We start from the raw sequence: 15,369 nt of genomic DNA on the forward strand, positions 1-15,369 counted from the left end.
TACACATACACTTAAGCTAGTTTTTAGCTTGTGTGATTACAATATCAATTTTATAACTTTAGGGTTTTTTTTTTTTTTTTTTTTTAAAGAAAAGGAACAGCAGAGTTCTGTTTCATGTTTTGAAAAGTTCTCTAACCACTTGTGAAATTTTGATTTAGATTTTGAGAACATGCAGGGGTGACTTATGCCTATAATCCTAGCACTTTGGGAGGCCGAGGTGGGAAGATTGCTTGAGCCCAGGAGTTCAAGACCAACCTGAGCAACATAGTGAGACCCTGTCTCTTAGAAAAAATAAGAGAGAACTTACATTCTAAAAAATTATTAGTTAATAGGGCTCTATACATTATGACTGATTGAGGGATTTATGGTGTCTTTTCTCAATATAAGGTATCTGCTTCTGTCTCCAATTTTAAAAATATTTATTTAATTCTTAGCACTTAACAATTTACAACTTCTTTTTAAGTAGTTTTGAACTATTTGCAGTTAAAAATACATAAACTTAGCCTGAATATATATATATATTTTTTTTAAATTTATTTATTATTATTATACTTTAAGTTGTAGGGTACATGTGCATAACGTGCAGGTTTGTTACATATGTATACTTGTGCCATGTTGGTGTGCTACACCCATCAACTCGTCATTTACATCAGGTATAACTCCCAATGCAATCCCTCCCCCCTCCCCCCTCCCCATGATAGGCCCTGGTGTGTGATGTTCCCCTTCCTGAGTCCAAGTGATCTCATTGTTCAGTTCCCACCTATGAGTGAGAACATACCGTGTTTGGTTTTCTGTTCTTGTGATAGTTTGCTAAGAATGATGGTTTCCAGCTGCATCCATGTCCCTACAAAGGACACAAACTCATCCTTTTTGATGGCTGCATAGTATTCCATGGTGTATATGTGCCACATTTTCTTAATCCAATCTGTCACTGATGGACATTTGGGTTGATTCCAAGTCTTTGCTATTGTGAATAGTGCCGCAATAAACATACGTGTGCATGTGTCTTTATAGCAGCATAATTTATAATCCTTTGGGTATATACCCAGTAATGGGATGGCTGGGTCATATGGTACATCTAGTTCTAGATCCTTGAGGAATCGCCATACTGTTTTCCATAATGGTTGAACTAGTTTACAGTCCCACCAACAGTGTAAAAGTGTTCCTATTTCTCCACATCCTCTCCAGCACCTGTTGTTTCCTGACTTTTTAATGATCGCCATTCTAACTGGTGTGAGATGGTATCTCATTGTAGTTTTGATTTGCATTTCTCTGATGGCCAGTGATGATGAGCATTTTTTCATGTGTCTGTTGGCTGTATGAATGTCTTCTTTTGAGAAATGTCTGTTCATATCCTTTGCCTACTTTTTGATGGGGTTGTTTGTTTTTTTCTTGTAAATTTGTTTGAGTTCTTTGTAGGTTCTGGATATTAGCCCTTTGTCAGATGAGTAGATTGCAAAAATTTTCTCCCATTCTGTAGGTTGCCTGTTCACTCTGATGGTAGTTTCTTTTGCTGTGCAGAAGCTCTTTAGTTTAATGAGATCCCATTTGTCAATTTTGGCTTTTGCTGCCGTTGCTTTTGGTGTTTTAGACATGAAGTCTTTGCCCATGCCTATGTCCTGAATGGTACTACCTAGGTTTTCCTCTAGGATTTTTATGGTATTAGGTCTAACATTTAAGTCTCTAATCCATCTTGAATTAATTTTCGTATAAGGAGTAAGGAAAGGATCCAGTTTCAGCTTTCTACTTATGGCTAGCCAATTTTCCCAGCACCATTTATTAAATAGGGAATCCTTTCCCCATTTCTTGTTTCTCTCAGGTTTGTCAAAGATCAGATGGCTGTAGATGTGTGGTATTATTTCTGAGGACTCTGTTCTGTTCCATTGGTCTATATCTCTGTTTTGGTACCAGTACCATGCTGTTTTGGTTACTGTAGCCTTGTAGTAGAGTTTGAAGTCAGGTAGCGTGATGCCTCCAGCTTTGTTCTTTTGACTTAGGATTGTCTTGGAGATGCGGGCTCTTTTTTGGTTCCATATGAACTTTAAAGCAGTTTTTTCCAATTCTGTGAAGAAACTCATTGGTAGCTTGATGGGGATGGCATTGAATCTATAAATTACCTTGGGCAGTATGGCCATTTTCATGATATTGATTCTTCCTATCCATGAGCATAGTATGTTCTTCCATTTGTTTATATCCTCTTTTATTTCACTGAGCAGTGGTTTGTAGTTCTCCTTGAAGAGGTCCTTTACATCACTTGTAAGTTGGACTCCTAGGTATTTTATTCTCTTTGAAGCAATTGTGAATGGAAGTTCATTCCTGATTTGGCTCTCTGTTTGTCTGTTACTGGTGTATAAGAATGCTTGTGATTTTTGCACATTAATTTTGTATCCTGAGACTTTGCTGAAGTTGCTTATCAGCTTAAGGAGATTTTGGGCTGAGACAATGGGGTTTTCTAAATATACAATCATGTCATCTGCAAAGAGGGACAGTTTGACTTCTTCTTTTCCTAACTGAATACCCTTGATTTCTTTCTCTTGCCTAATTGCCCTAGCCAGAACTTCCAACACTATGTTGAATAGGAGTGGTGAGAGAGGGCATCCCTGTCTTGTGCCAGTTTTCAAAGGGAATTTTTCCAGTTTTTGCCCATTCAGTATGATATTGGCTGTGGGTTTGTCATAAATAGCTCATATTATTTTGAGGTACGTTCCATCAATACCGAATTTATTGAGCGTTTTTAGCATGAAGGGCTGTTGAATTTTGTCAAAAGCCTTTTCTGCATCTATTGAGATAATCATGTGGTTCTTGTCTTTGGTTCTGTTTATATGCTGGATTATGTTTATTGATTTGCGAATGTTGAACCAGCCTTGCATCCCAGGGATGAAGCCCACTTGATCATGGTGGATAAGCTTTTTGATGTGTTGCTGAATCCGGTTTGCCAGTATTTTATTGAGGATTTTTGCATCGATGTTCATCAGGGATATTGGTCTAATTCTCTTTTTTTGTTGTGTCTCTGCCAGACTTTGGTATCAGGATGATGTTGGCCTCATAAAATGAGTTAGGGAGGATTCCCTCTTTTTCTATTGATTGGAATAGTTTCAGAAGGAATGGTACCAACTCCTCCTTGTACCTCTGGTAGAATTCAGCTGTGAATCCATCTGGTCCTGGACTTTTTTTGGTTGGTAGGCTATTAATTATTGCCTCAATTTCAGAGCCTGCTATTGGTCTATTCAGGGATTCAACTTCTTCCTGGTTTAGTCTTGGAAGAGTGTAAGTGTCCAGGAAATTATCCATTTCTTCTAGATTTTCCAGTTTATTTGCATAGAGGTGTTTATAGTATTCTCTGATGGTAGCTTGTATTTCTGTGGGGTCGGTGGTGATATCCCCTTTATCGTTTTTAATTGCGTCGATTTGATTCTTCTCTCTTTTCTTCTTTATTAGTCTTGCTAGTGGTCTGTCAATTTTGTTGATCTTTTCAAAAAACCAACTCCTGGATTCATTGATTTTTTGGAGGGTTTTTTGTGTTTCTATCTCCTTCAGTTCTGCTCTGATCTTAGTTATTTCTTGCCTTCTGCTAGCTTTCGAATGTGTTTGCTCTTGCTTCTCTAGTTCTTTTAATTGCGATGTTAGAGTGTCAATTTTAGATCTTTCCTGCTTTCTCTTGTGGGCATTTAGTGCTATAAATTTCCCTCTACACACTGCTTTAAATGTGTCCCAGAGATTCTGGTATGTTGTATCTTTGTTCTCATTGGTTTCAAAGAACATCTTTATTTCTGCCTTCATTTCGTTATGTACCCAGTAGTCATTCAGGAGCAGGTTGTTCAGTTTCCATGTAGTTGAGCGGTTTTGATTGAGTTTCTTAGTCCTGAGTTCTAGTTTGATTGCACTGTGGTCTGAGAGACAGTTTGTTATAATTTCTGTTCTTGTACATTTGCTGAGGAGTGCTTTACTTCCAATTACGTGGTCAATTTTGGAGTAAGTACGATGTGGTGCTGAGAAGAATGTATATTCTGTTGATTTGGGGTGGAGAGTTCTATAGATGTCTATTAGGTCTGCTTGCTGCAGAGATGAGTTCAATTCCTGGATATCCTTGTTAACTTTCTGTCTCGTTGATCTGTCTAATGTTGACAGTGGAGTGTTGAAGTCTCCCATTATTATTGTATGGGAGTCTAAGTCTCTTTGTAAGTCTCTAAGGACTTGCTTTATGAATCTGGGTGCTCCTGTATTGGGTGCATATATATTTAGGATAGTTAGCTCTTCCTGTTGAATTGATCCCTTTACCATTATGTAATGGCCTTCTTTGTCTCTTTTGATCTTTGATGGTTTAAAGTCTGTTTTATCAGAGACTTTAGTATTGCAACCCCCGCTTTTTTTTGTTCTCCATTTGCTTGGTAAATCTTTCTCCATCCCTTTATTTTGAGCCTATGTATGTCTCTGCGTGTGAGAGGGTCTCCTGAATACAGCAGACTGATGGGTCTTGACTCTTTATCCAGTTTGCCAGTCTGTGTCTTTTAATTGGAGCATTTAGTCCATTTACATTTAAGGTTAAGATTGTTATGTGTGAACTTGATCCTGCCATTATGATATTAACTGGTTATTTTGCTCGTTAGTTGATGCAGTTTCTTCCTAGCCTCGATGGTCTTTACATTTTGGTATGTTTTTGCAATGGCTGGTACCGGTTGTTCCTTTCCATGTTTAGTGCTTCCTTCAGGGTCTCTTGTAAGGCATAGCCTGAATATATTGCCCATATTAACTATGATATGCTATAGGAAGGAAGGCCCTTTAAAAACTATTAAAGGAGAAGAAAAAGGAAGCATGTATAGATAGACTGCCACCAAACAACTGGAGTGAAACTCCTACCTACAGGTGTCTAAGCAACATTAGACCCACATGAGGTACCTTGTTAAAGTGGTGCTTATTATAGACTCAACCAATAAGTAAGCTGTGGAAGGTCCAAGTGAAGTGGCCACGTATCTCAAGGTCTTGTGAGGCGCTGCCCTACTTTGGATTAGGGCTTCAGAATCACAGCCACCAAGGAATCCTTTCTTCACTTTGCATAAAAGGCTTAGGCTGCTCTGGCAGCCCCAGACAGTCCCAGGTACTGTTTCATGTATAAAATTAAGCTTTAAAATTAAGTTTTTTAGAAGGAATGAATGGAATGTGATGTTCTCTATCTCACATTACATGTTTTTATTTAGTTTGTATGTTGTTTTGTTGTTTGCCATTTGGTAAGTGGCCTTATTATAGTTGCTTTTTAAACAGAGGGTGCAGTTCAGGTACTTTAATCAATATATATTCACTCTTACCCCTTTGTATTTCTCCCACTTTTAGCACAGACTGGCCACTCAGCTCTCCTAGCCCAATGGATGCACCATCAGTTAAAATACGCAGAATGGATCCTTTCTCTACAAAAGAACATGTTGAAATCATAGCTCCTTCACCAGAAAGAAGCAGGTCTTTTTCAGTAGGGATTTCCTGTGACCAGACAAGTTCATCTGAGAGCCAGTTCTCACCACTGGAATTCTCAGGAATGGACCATGAGGACATCAGTGAGTCAGTGGATGCAGCATACAACCTCCAGGACAGCTGCCTTACAGACTGTGATGTGGAAGATGGTACTATGGATGGCAATGATGAGGGGCACTCCTTTGAACTTTGTCCTTCTGAAGCTTCTCCTTATGTAAGGTCAAGGGAGAGAACTTCCTCTTCGATAGTATTTGAAGATTCTGGCTGTGATAATGCTTCCAGTAAAGAAGAGCCCAAAACTAATCGATTGCATATTGGCAACCATTGTGCAAATAAACTAACTGCTTTCAAGCCCACCAGTAGCAAATCTTCTTCTGAAGCTACATTATCTATTTTTCCTCCAAGACCAACCACTTTAAGTTTAGATCTCACTAAAAACACCACAGAAAAACTCCAGCCCAGTTCCCCAAAGGTGTATCTTTACATTCAAATGCAGCTGTGCAGAAAAGAAAACCTCAAAGACTGGCTGAATGGACGATGTACCATAGAGGAGAGAGAGAGGAGCATGTGTCTGCACATCTTCCTGCAGATCGCAGAGGCAGTGGAGTTTCTTCACAGTAAAGGACTGATGCACAGGGACCTCAAGGTCTGTATTTGTGGCGCATCACCCTTGGGTTTCAATCTGACGTTTTGTGATTCAGAGAAGTACTTGCAGTACTCTGACGCATCCTTAAGAGTTGGGGAGAGTAAAAGCATCTGAGAACAGAGGTCTGAGAAAGTAGCCTTGGAGAGGCCTGCTGCAAGAATAAGAAGTCTTATGTCTGAAACCTTTAGGCAAACCATGCATTCATTCTCTTCGTTAATGTGTTTGTGTTCATTTTACTGTAAAAGGTATTCTCAGTAGTCCAGGTGAGGGAAAAAAAGAAAAAGGAATCTTTAGGTACAATCCACCATGACCAGATATAGCCTGTTTTTTTGTTTTTGTTTTTGTTTTTTTGGTTTTTTTCCTCTATGATTTTGAGTAACCCTGACACGAATACCTGCAGGGCTCTGAAGCAGCATGGTGAAAGGTACCCGAATGGAAGGAGAGACACGGGTTCCTTCATTAGCCAGCTTGAATTGGGGCAGATCTCCACACTTTTCCTTCTATTTCTGAACTCTTTAGACTTCGGGGGAAGGGGTAAGAAGCTGAATGGGGAAAGGTAGCAAATAGTTAACCAGATGACTGTTTATAGCTCTAAAACCTTGGATTCTATTTTCAATATATTCAATAGTGAATGTTGTAGTAATATAATGTGCAAAATTACTTAAAGATTCTTACTAAAACATGACATTTCCTTAGTAGTGTTTCTAAAAATAAGTATATGGAACTTTTATTTAACTAATTTCCCGCATTCCATGTACTCTTAGCCATCACCAGTAGATGTGGAGTGAATGTATAAATACTTTTCTGATGAAAGTAGCTTAAAGTCTTGATAGATGTGATTCCATTTTAAGTCTTTCCAGTTTTATGTAACCACAGACTTGTTTCAGGCACAAAAGTAGCTATTTGGACACAAGTTATTTTCTTCTACAATCAGCGGTAGGTTTTCAAATTCTTTGGTATATTTTAAGAGTTTTAGGGTAACAAGTGTAGGAATTAGAAATAATTCTTATTTTTCAATATAATTGTTATTTAGTCACACATAATGATTATGCTTCAGTGATTTTGATGTGGGCCCAAACTGATTACCAAGAATTACCAAGAATTGTTCTGCACTGAATGAAAAGTTCAGAGATGAATTATTTGGTTGGATTGGAGAAGACAGTTTACAAGAGACCACACACCGCTAATTTGAGAGAATACTAGCATTTAGGTTTCAGTATAGTAAATGGTTATCACTAGGTGGAAAACAACTAGCTGAAATACACATTCTTCCTGTACTTAACACTTGCTGTACGCACAAATGCCAACTTGAAAGACAATGAATCATGTTTTCACTAATAATGAATATTCTTCTGCTAATGTTATAATGTAAATGAGATATTGGTAAATATCCATTTAATGCTACAATGTTGTCTAAAGATTTTTCTGTAATTGTCTATGCACCAGAAAAATTGCAAGAAGAAAGTTAATATTCCTGTTAGTTTTTCTAGAAATCAGAAAGGTTTTTTCCTTTCTAAATAGAAGGCAATTCCTTCTAAAGATTTCTAGTGTGGTCCCCAACCAAAAAAAAAAAAAAAAAAAGCCAAGATTTTTATTCCTGGGTGAAAAAGCTGTACATTTTGCTACGTTCTGACCTAAATCTTTGGCTCAATGTTAAACCTCCTAGGCCCTCTCCCCCTGTTATATTTTGGTCACATTTTTGTCTTCAGGACTTTGACTCCTACCTCTTTAGACTGACTTCTGGTCTTCTCTTTTCTCCACTCTGAGCTTTTCTCAGTTTCTCTTGATATACAGTATTCTGACAGAAACCTGGCCTTTCTTCATTATTCTCATCACACCTGGGTTATTTATTCTCTGGTTTCTATGGGGCATGAACCATGTCTGTTTTTTCACCTGTTATAGTCTCAGTACAATGCCTGAATGTTCTAGATGGTCATATCATTTATTTTGAATTTTATTTTTTTTGCACTTAAAAGCGTTTATACTGACTTAACCAGAAAAGAAAATCTGTTGGCCCATGTGGCTAAACTGTTGAGAATTCAGGTAAAGCTTTAGCTGAGATCAAGAGAGTTAGCCAGAACCTGGTTTCTCTCCTCCCCATTTCTTATTTCTGTTTAAGTCATTTGGAGGTGGTAGGGTAGAGGGTGGAGAGAAAAGTATTGCTTTTTCCCACTATTTATCAGAAGTTTTATTCTACTTAAACCAAGGACACCTACCCATCCCCCAACAAGTCCACTCCCTGGCCAGGCAATGGGATTATGTGGATTGGCTTAAGCAACTTGTAGAACATGAATGCCTTCCACACTAACCATGGGGTTTTGCTGCACAGTCAGCAAGAAGGAAGTTCCCAAAGTAAAGTCAAGATACTTCTGGTGGAAGCACAGGGAGATAGACACTGGAGAGCCAAAAAACTTATCTATTATAGGGTTCAGTAAATAACAACTGCCATCAGATGATGGGAGTTGAGAAGAAAGATGACATTTAATGCAGGATAGTCTATTATTGCCTCTGGTACAAAGTTGTTTATTGGAGAGCTGCAGATTATTACCATAGATCTTATACACAATAACTTGATGCTTCCAAGTCAAAATCGTTTAATGGTATTTTAGAGTTTGGGAATGCAATGTTATTTTCTGTCATTATTTGAAACATGATGAAATTCAATTTCATGAGCTACATGGCTTCCTTTTTCCTCATTTCAGCGGCTATGAATGGTGGTCATATTACCCGCAGAGTAGAGTAGACTCTGAGGGAAAGATGATGTATTTCATGTAGGGCATTTTGGGTTTGAGGAGCCCATGAGATCTCTGGTTAGATGTATTCAATAAACAGTGTCATATGAGTTTAGAACTCAGGGCAGATATATGGGAGTAGATGTAGTCTTGAGAACACAGAGGTTTTACAAGAGGCAGCATACAGTAGTAGTGAAGAGCTCTTATCCCTTCTGATAATCTATATCCCCCTCTCAGACGCAAACCAAAAGATCAGTCTGTTTCATTCATTCACCAAATAGTAATTAGCTACCATAGAGCAAGAACTGGACTGAAATCTGGGCATGTGGCAGTGGATCACAAGGTCCTTTCCTCATAGACCCAAACTGCTCAGGTTTGAATCCCTGCTCCACTACTTGCTAGCTGGGTAACCTTGGGCAATTTGTTTAACTTCTGGGCCTCACTTTTTATGTCTGTAAAATGGGGGTAGTTCTCATCTAATGGGGTTGTAGTACACGAGTTAGTTAGTAGTAAACTGCTTTGAACTGTGCCTAGCACATTGCAAGTTGTATTTACAAACTCGTTATTATTAGTTATAATTATTAAGGCTTTAAGTCATAAGTGTAGAGATGCTTGCCTGGGAAGAATATATAGAATAATAAGATTGAGGATTAAGTACCATGATCCCTAGGGAATGTGCATCTCAAAGGGTTTAAGTAGATGTTCAAAAATACTAGCACTCTTTGCTACCCTTCCCTTTTCTTTACTAGCAGTACTTGTCTGGCACAGAAAAATTGTCACTATTTTCATATTAGCCCATTTTAAAAAGAAATATACTTGAAAATATCTAGTTTATTGTATTTTTTCTTTGTAGTCATTTAAATAATTCTCTTTACTTTTTCTCCTTCATGCACACCCACTGTACTTTTGTCTGTTGTATTCTTTCCAGCCATCCAACATATTCTTTACAATGGATGATGTGGTCAAGGTTGGAGACTTTGGGTTAGTGACTGCAATGGACCAGGATGAGGAAGAGCAGACGGTTCTGACCCCAATGCCAGCTTATGCCAGACACACAGGACAAGTAGGGACCAAACTGTATATGAGCCCAGAGCAGGTGAGTTTTTCAGACTTTTACTTATTAGCACAGCAGCAGATGTACCTGATCAATCTCTTCCCATGTTTTCATTAAAATGCCCAGTAATCTAAAACCCAGTAAGTCTGAAAATTATGAAAACTGGCAGTAGTGTTCCAGTAGTAGAATAGTGACACAGCTAAGATGTAGTTTCTACAACCTGAATTGGGGCTGGATTAAGAAGAACACAGCACATAAAATGCACTCACCCCCTGAGCAAGCACCTGACAGTAACCAGGAATTTGGAAAGAGACTTTGAATGCCACCGTCCCAAACTTAACTTCGGTTTGCCTTGTGTAGACTGTGTTGGAACTGTTTTCATAGCCAGCTAGACCCAGAGGTACTATACTGAGCTTCCCTCTGTAGTCATTCATAGGCAACTTCCAGCATGTACCATAATAGGAAATAGAGGCACACAGGCTGACAGGTGTTGCCTTGTGGGCTGCTTGGCCTTCACAGGAAAAGTACTGTAATCAGGGCTGGAAAAGTACTGGAAGAGCAGGGGGAGCAGGGTATCCTGAAAACGTCAGATGAGCATGCTCAGCCACCACCAGGCAAATGACCTTCACAAGCTTCTCTATGCTTAGGGCAGCGGGTCTCAGACGTTTTGGGCTCAGTACCTATTTACACTTGTAGAAATAATTGAGAACCCAAAAGTTTTCTTAACAAAATTTTATCTATCAATATTTTTCATATTAGAAGTTAAAAGAGAAATTTGTAAAACTTTATTAAATCAATTAAAGTAACAGAATTAAACCTATCACATCTTAAGATATTTTTATGAAAAATAAGTATTTTCTAAAACAAAAAAAATTCCCCTGGAAAAAAAAAAAAATTAGAGTGACATTTGTTTACATTTTTGCCAGTCTCTTCAAAGCTGACTTATAAAAGTGCTACATTCTTCTGTCTGCTTTTGTGTTCAATCTGTTGCAATATGTTATTTTGGCTGAAGCACGTGAAGAAATCTGGCCTCACACAGATATGTAGTTGGAAAAAAGAGCAATATTTCATTTCAAGTAATTATAGGTATTTTCTTTGATAGTATATCAAAACTATTAGTATATCAAAACTTAGTAAGTAATAGTTTCTTAAAATTCATTTACACTGTGAAATCTAAAACCATTCATGAATATTTTGTACTCTGGTACTTTTAACATCCCTTGGTCCATTTTGTACTTTGAATGGAACTTTTTACCCATGCTTGACTTTATATTGTGCATTAGTCATTTGGAAACTATTGGTTCCCTAAGTTTAGCAACTATTCCAAAAGTTGTCACAGTTCATCATGTAATATAAAAAGTCACTTTGGTTAATATGACCACCAATGTCATCAGAAAAGGCTTTACGTATTAGGAGGCTATCAAATTCCCACTGGTAGATTCAAATCTTCCAAAATTTTAATTTTCACTTAAAAGCTCAACTTTTTATGATTGGCAACAAATACTGTTAGTTTTCCTTGAAGTGCCATTCTCACATTGTTCATCTTTTTTTCTCTTTAAAAAAAAAAAAAGTATTTTTTTTTTCATCTCAAGACCCCGGAGATGGGGTCATGCTGTGTTACCCAGACTAGTTTTGAACTTCTGGCCACAAGCAATCCTTGAACCTCAGCCTCCCAAAGTGCTAGGATCACAGGCGTGAGCCACCATTCCCAGTCTCATTGTTCATCTTTAAGAAACTGTCCCTCGGCCGGTTGCAGTGGCTCATACCTGTAATCCCAGCACTTTGGAAGGCCGAGGCAGGCAGATTACATGAGGCCAGGAGTTCGAGACCAGCATTACCAACATGGTGAAACCCCATCTCTAGTAAAAATACAAAAATTAGCTGGGCATGGTAACGCACGCCTGTAGTCCCAGCTACTCAGGAGTCTGAGGCATGAGAATTGCTTGAACTTGGCAGGTGGAGGTTGCAGTGAGCCAAGATTGCACCACTGCACTTCAGCCTGGGTGACAGAGCAAGACTCCGTCTCAAAAAGAAACTATCTGTCAAGTATCCAAGTCTCAATAACTGTAGTTTGTCAACCAATTATTCTTTCAAGTCAAAATGGTGTTCTATGAAAAGAGCAGCTAGCACATATTGTAACTCAAATAATTGCACAAATGCTAATGATACTCACAAGCTAATCTATGCTTACATCAGCAGGTCTGAACTTCTTAATATTAGTTTGTTTTTTAAATTGACTCATAATTGTACATATTTATGGGGTACGTAGTGTCGTTTTAATACATACGCTATTGGATCAGGGTAATTAGCATATCCAAGGTGTCAAACTTGGAGACAACTATTGTACTTTGGTATGGAGCATAAATGTTTTTATGAATATTTTCCATTTTGTCAGATCATGAAAAAGGTGTATATTTAAAGGTTGAGATTTAATAAATTAATAATTTTTACTGCTAAGGACATTTTAGGTGAAGTGGTTTTTGGTTTTGCCTGTGAGCACGTGGTGCTGAATGTAATTGCTACTGGTACAGCTTGGCACTGCTCGCTTGATTCATGCTTAGGTTCTGTCAATGCAAATGTCAACACAGTGAAAAATTGTGTCTTAGTATTATTATGAAAATAGTCTTGGCCTTGCAGACCTCTTGAAAGGGTGTTAGGGTCCCCAGGAATCCATGGACCATACTTCAAGAACCACCGGATTTGATTATCTTTGAAAGATTGTATCAGAGACCAGTAATAGGAACTGCCTTTGAGGAAGGCAACTTTAACTGTCATAGAGCATCCTTTTGAAGTGTTTGCATTGTTTACGTTAGTCAAGTGTTTCTTTTTTACAGTTTGAAATTTCATTTTGTATTTCATCTTTGAAGGAGGTTGCAGTGAGCCAAGATCCTGCCACTGCACTCCAGCCTGGGCAACAAAGCGAGACTCTGTCTCAAAAAACAGAAAGAAGAAATCAAGCATTTTTACGTAGAGTCAAAAAAGTATCTTAAATGAAAAAAATATATGCAGAAATGTGTACACCTTTTGTGTAAAGGAGGAAAAGATAGATACACATTTGCTTATGTTTACATAAAAAAAACTCTGGAATGATGTGTAAGAAACAAATGGCTATGGGGGCAGTGGCAGAGGGGAAGTGACTGGTGGGGCTAGGCCAGTGAGGGACAGAGTGAGAGGGAACTTTTACTGTTGGTTCTTTTTGAGCCATAGGAATGTGTTACCTATTAAAAGTTAATTTGAGATGAGAAACATATAAAAATTGGCAATAGACATCAAACCCAATGAACAATAGGTGCCAGTGGTTCTTGTGAATATTGATACCAAAATGAGAATAAAATGCAAAATGTATTCCTAGTAAAAGACAAATAATTTTAAGTATGCTTATCATTATAAGCTGAGTTGGTGATTCCTATATTAAATTAACAAAGATCAGAAAATGGATGACGGTAAGAACATGGAAAATAAAGGTGGGAATAGGGATTTGTACTTGATGTAGCTAAATTTGGCAAATAGAATAATAAAACAATATTTCTACCTCTGTATCACTACAGACAACAAACACAAACTGCAGCAAAGGGAAAGGATGTGGAAATACAAGTGGTGCTAAAGCCAAATATTAGTTATGACAACAAATAAATAGATGTGTTTAAATAGCCCCACGAAAGGGAAACTTCAGATTGGATTATAACTAAAAAAAAAAAAAAAAAAAAAAAAAAAAGTTACAAAGGGAAGCTAGGTAAAAAATATACTAGGCTTTATATATAGTTGCTATTTGAACATTTATTGATGAGTAAATTATAATTATATATACTATCATTTTGAACTTCTAGGCCACAAAGAAATATCACAGATATTGTAAATGCCTTTTTATGATCACAATACATTAAAAGAAAGGTATAGTGGTTTATAAATTGATGTTTATAATTTTGTTTGTTTTTATTTTTGCTTTTGCTTCTGTTTTGGCTGGCTGGAAATTTTATTATTTTATTTTTTTTGAGACAGGGTCTTACTTTGTCACCCAGGCTGGAGTATAGTTGTGTGATCTTGGCTCACTGTAGCCTCCACCTCCTGGGCTCAAGTGATCCTCCCCCCTCAGCCTTCCAAGTAGCTGAGATTATAGGTCCACACTGCCATGCTCAGCAATTTTTTTATTTTTTGTGGAGATGAGGTCTCACTCTGTTGCCTAGGCTGGTCTTGAACTTTTGGGATCAAGCAGTCCTCCCGCCTTGGCCTCCCAAAGTGCTAGGATTACAGGCGTGAGCCACTGTGCCTGGCCAACTGGAAATTTTAAAACCCTCCTAAATAACTATCCGGTCAGCAGATGGTGGGTTGATAAGTGCAGCAAACCACCATGGCACATGTTTACCTGTGTAACAAACCTGCACATCCTACCCATGTACCTCGGAACTTAAAAAAACAACAAAAAAAATTATTAAAAAATAACCATCAGATCAATAATGAAGTAAAAATACTCATACGAAGTATGAAGAAAATGTTGAAAGAAGCTGGGCACCGTGGGTTGAGCCTATAATCTCAGCTACTTAGGAGGGTGAGGTGAGAGGATCACTTGAGCCCAGGAGTTCCAGGCCAGCCTGGGCAAAATAGTGAGACCCCATCTTTAAAAAAAAATGTAAAAAACTTTTTTCAAAAATGAAAGACATGAAAAATGGTGAAATCTATAGAAGTTTTCAAAGTTCCATTTTGAGATAAATTTATTTTACAGGCCTTCATTACATAGCACATTACTGTATAAATGATTAGAATTCTGCTCAGTAGAAGGCAGGGAGGAGCCAAGAAGATGGAAAACGAACATAAGAATTGATACGGGTGAAACAGTAAAATAACATCACCATGGTTGTTTCTAATAGTTTAAAATAAAGATAATCCTTTCTAGCATAGATACCTACTTAAGGGGGGGAAATCACAAATAAATTTAGAAATTAGAAAGGATACAGAAGAGATTTTTATTTATAAGGGACTGTCATATATAGTCAATTGGTTGCAACCAAAAGTATCCAAACTGGCTTACATAGAAAAATAAATAAAATAAATCTATTGGCCCTGGTAATTGAATCATCCTGCTCAAATGATCTGGCCAAGGCCTGGTGAAAGGAAAAATTAAAACTATATGAAATACCAAAATACTATAAATACATATTTCTGTCTATAGGAAAAAATACTAGAAGAGCCATAAAATATCAAGTCATTGCTTCTGAGTAGCGGGACTTCTAATGAATTTTAACCTATTTTGGACGTTTCTGTATGTTCCAGTTTTTCGACACAGTCATATAACAGAATTGATATTAAAAACAGTTTTGGTTGGGCATGGTGGCTCATACCTGTAATCCCAGCACTTTGGGACAGGTGGATTGCTTGAGCTTCAGAGTTCAAAACCAGCCTAGGCAACATGGTGAAACACCATCTCTGCAAAAAATACAAAAATTAGCTGGGCATGGTGGTGTATGCCTGTGGTCCCA

The 15,369-nt window shown here is 37.7% G+C and overlaps 1 protein-coding gene and 1 long non-coding RNA gene across 4 annotated transcripts in view; one reads left to right on the forward strand and one right to left on the reverse strand.

Annotated features, from left to right (window-relative positions):
• Positions 1-15,369, forward strand: part of EIF2AK3 (eukaryotic translation initiation factor 2 alpha kinase 3) — an 81,053-nt gene that overhangs the window by 56,229 nt on the left and 9,455 nt on the right. For all 3 annotated transcript variants that reach the window (XR_013402662.1, XM_001094493.5, XM_077959061.1), the window contains exons 13-14: positions 5,329-6,109; positions 9,770-9,937. Coding sequence is in view for 2 of the 3 variants with exons in the window: in XM_001094493.5 (XP_001094493.4) it covers positions 5,329-6,109; positions 9,770-9,937 (949 nt within the window). In the remaining variant the exon portion in view is untranslated. The remainder of the gene's footprint in view (positions 1-5,328; positions 6,110-9,769; positions 9,938-15,369) is intronic.
• The window catches only part of LOC106993046 (uncharacterized), a 38,840-nt gene continuing 28,634 nt past the window's right edge, over positions 5,164-15,369 (reverse strand). Inside the window, exon 3 of the long non-coding RNA XR_001439216.3 lies at positions 5,164-6,260. This is a non-coding gene — a long non-coding RNA (uncharacterized LOC106993046). The remainder of the gene's footprint in view (positions 6,261-15,369) is intronic.

The sequence above is a fragment of the Macaca mulatta genome, chromosome 13 (assembly GCF_049350105.2).
Source record: "Macaca mulatta isolate MMU2019108-1 chromosome 13, T2T-MMU8v2.0, whole genome shotgun sequence".
Taxonomy (NCBI): domain Eukaryota; kingdom Metazoa; phylum Chordata; class Mammalia; order Primates; family Cercopithecidae; genus Macaca; species Macaca mulatta.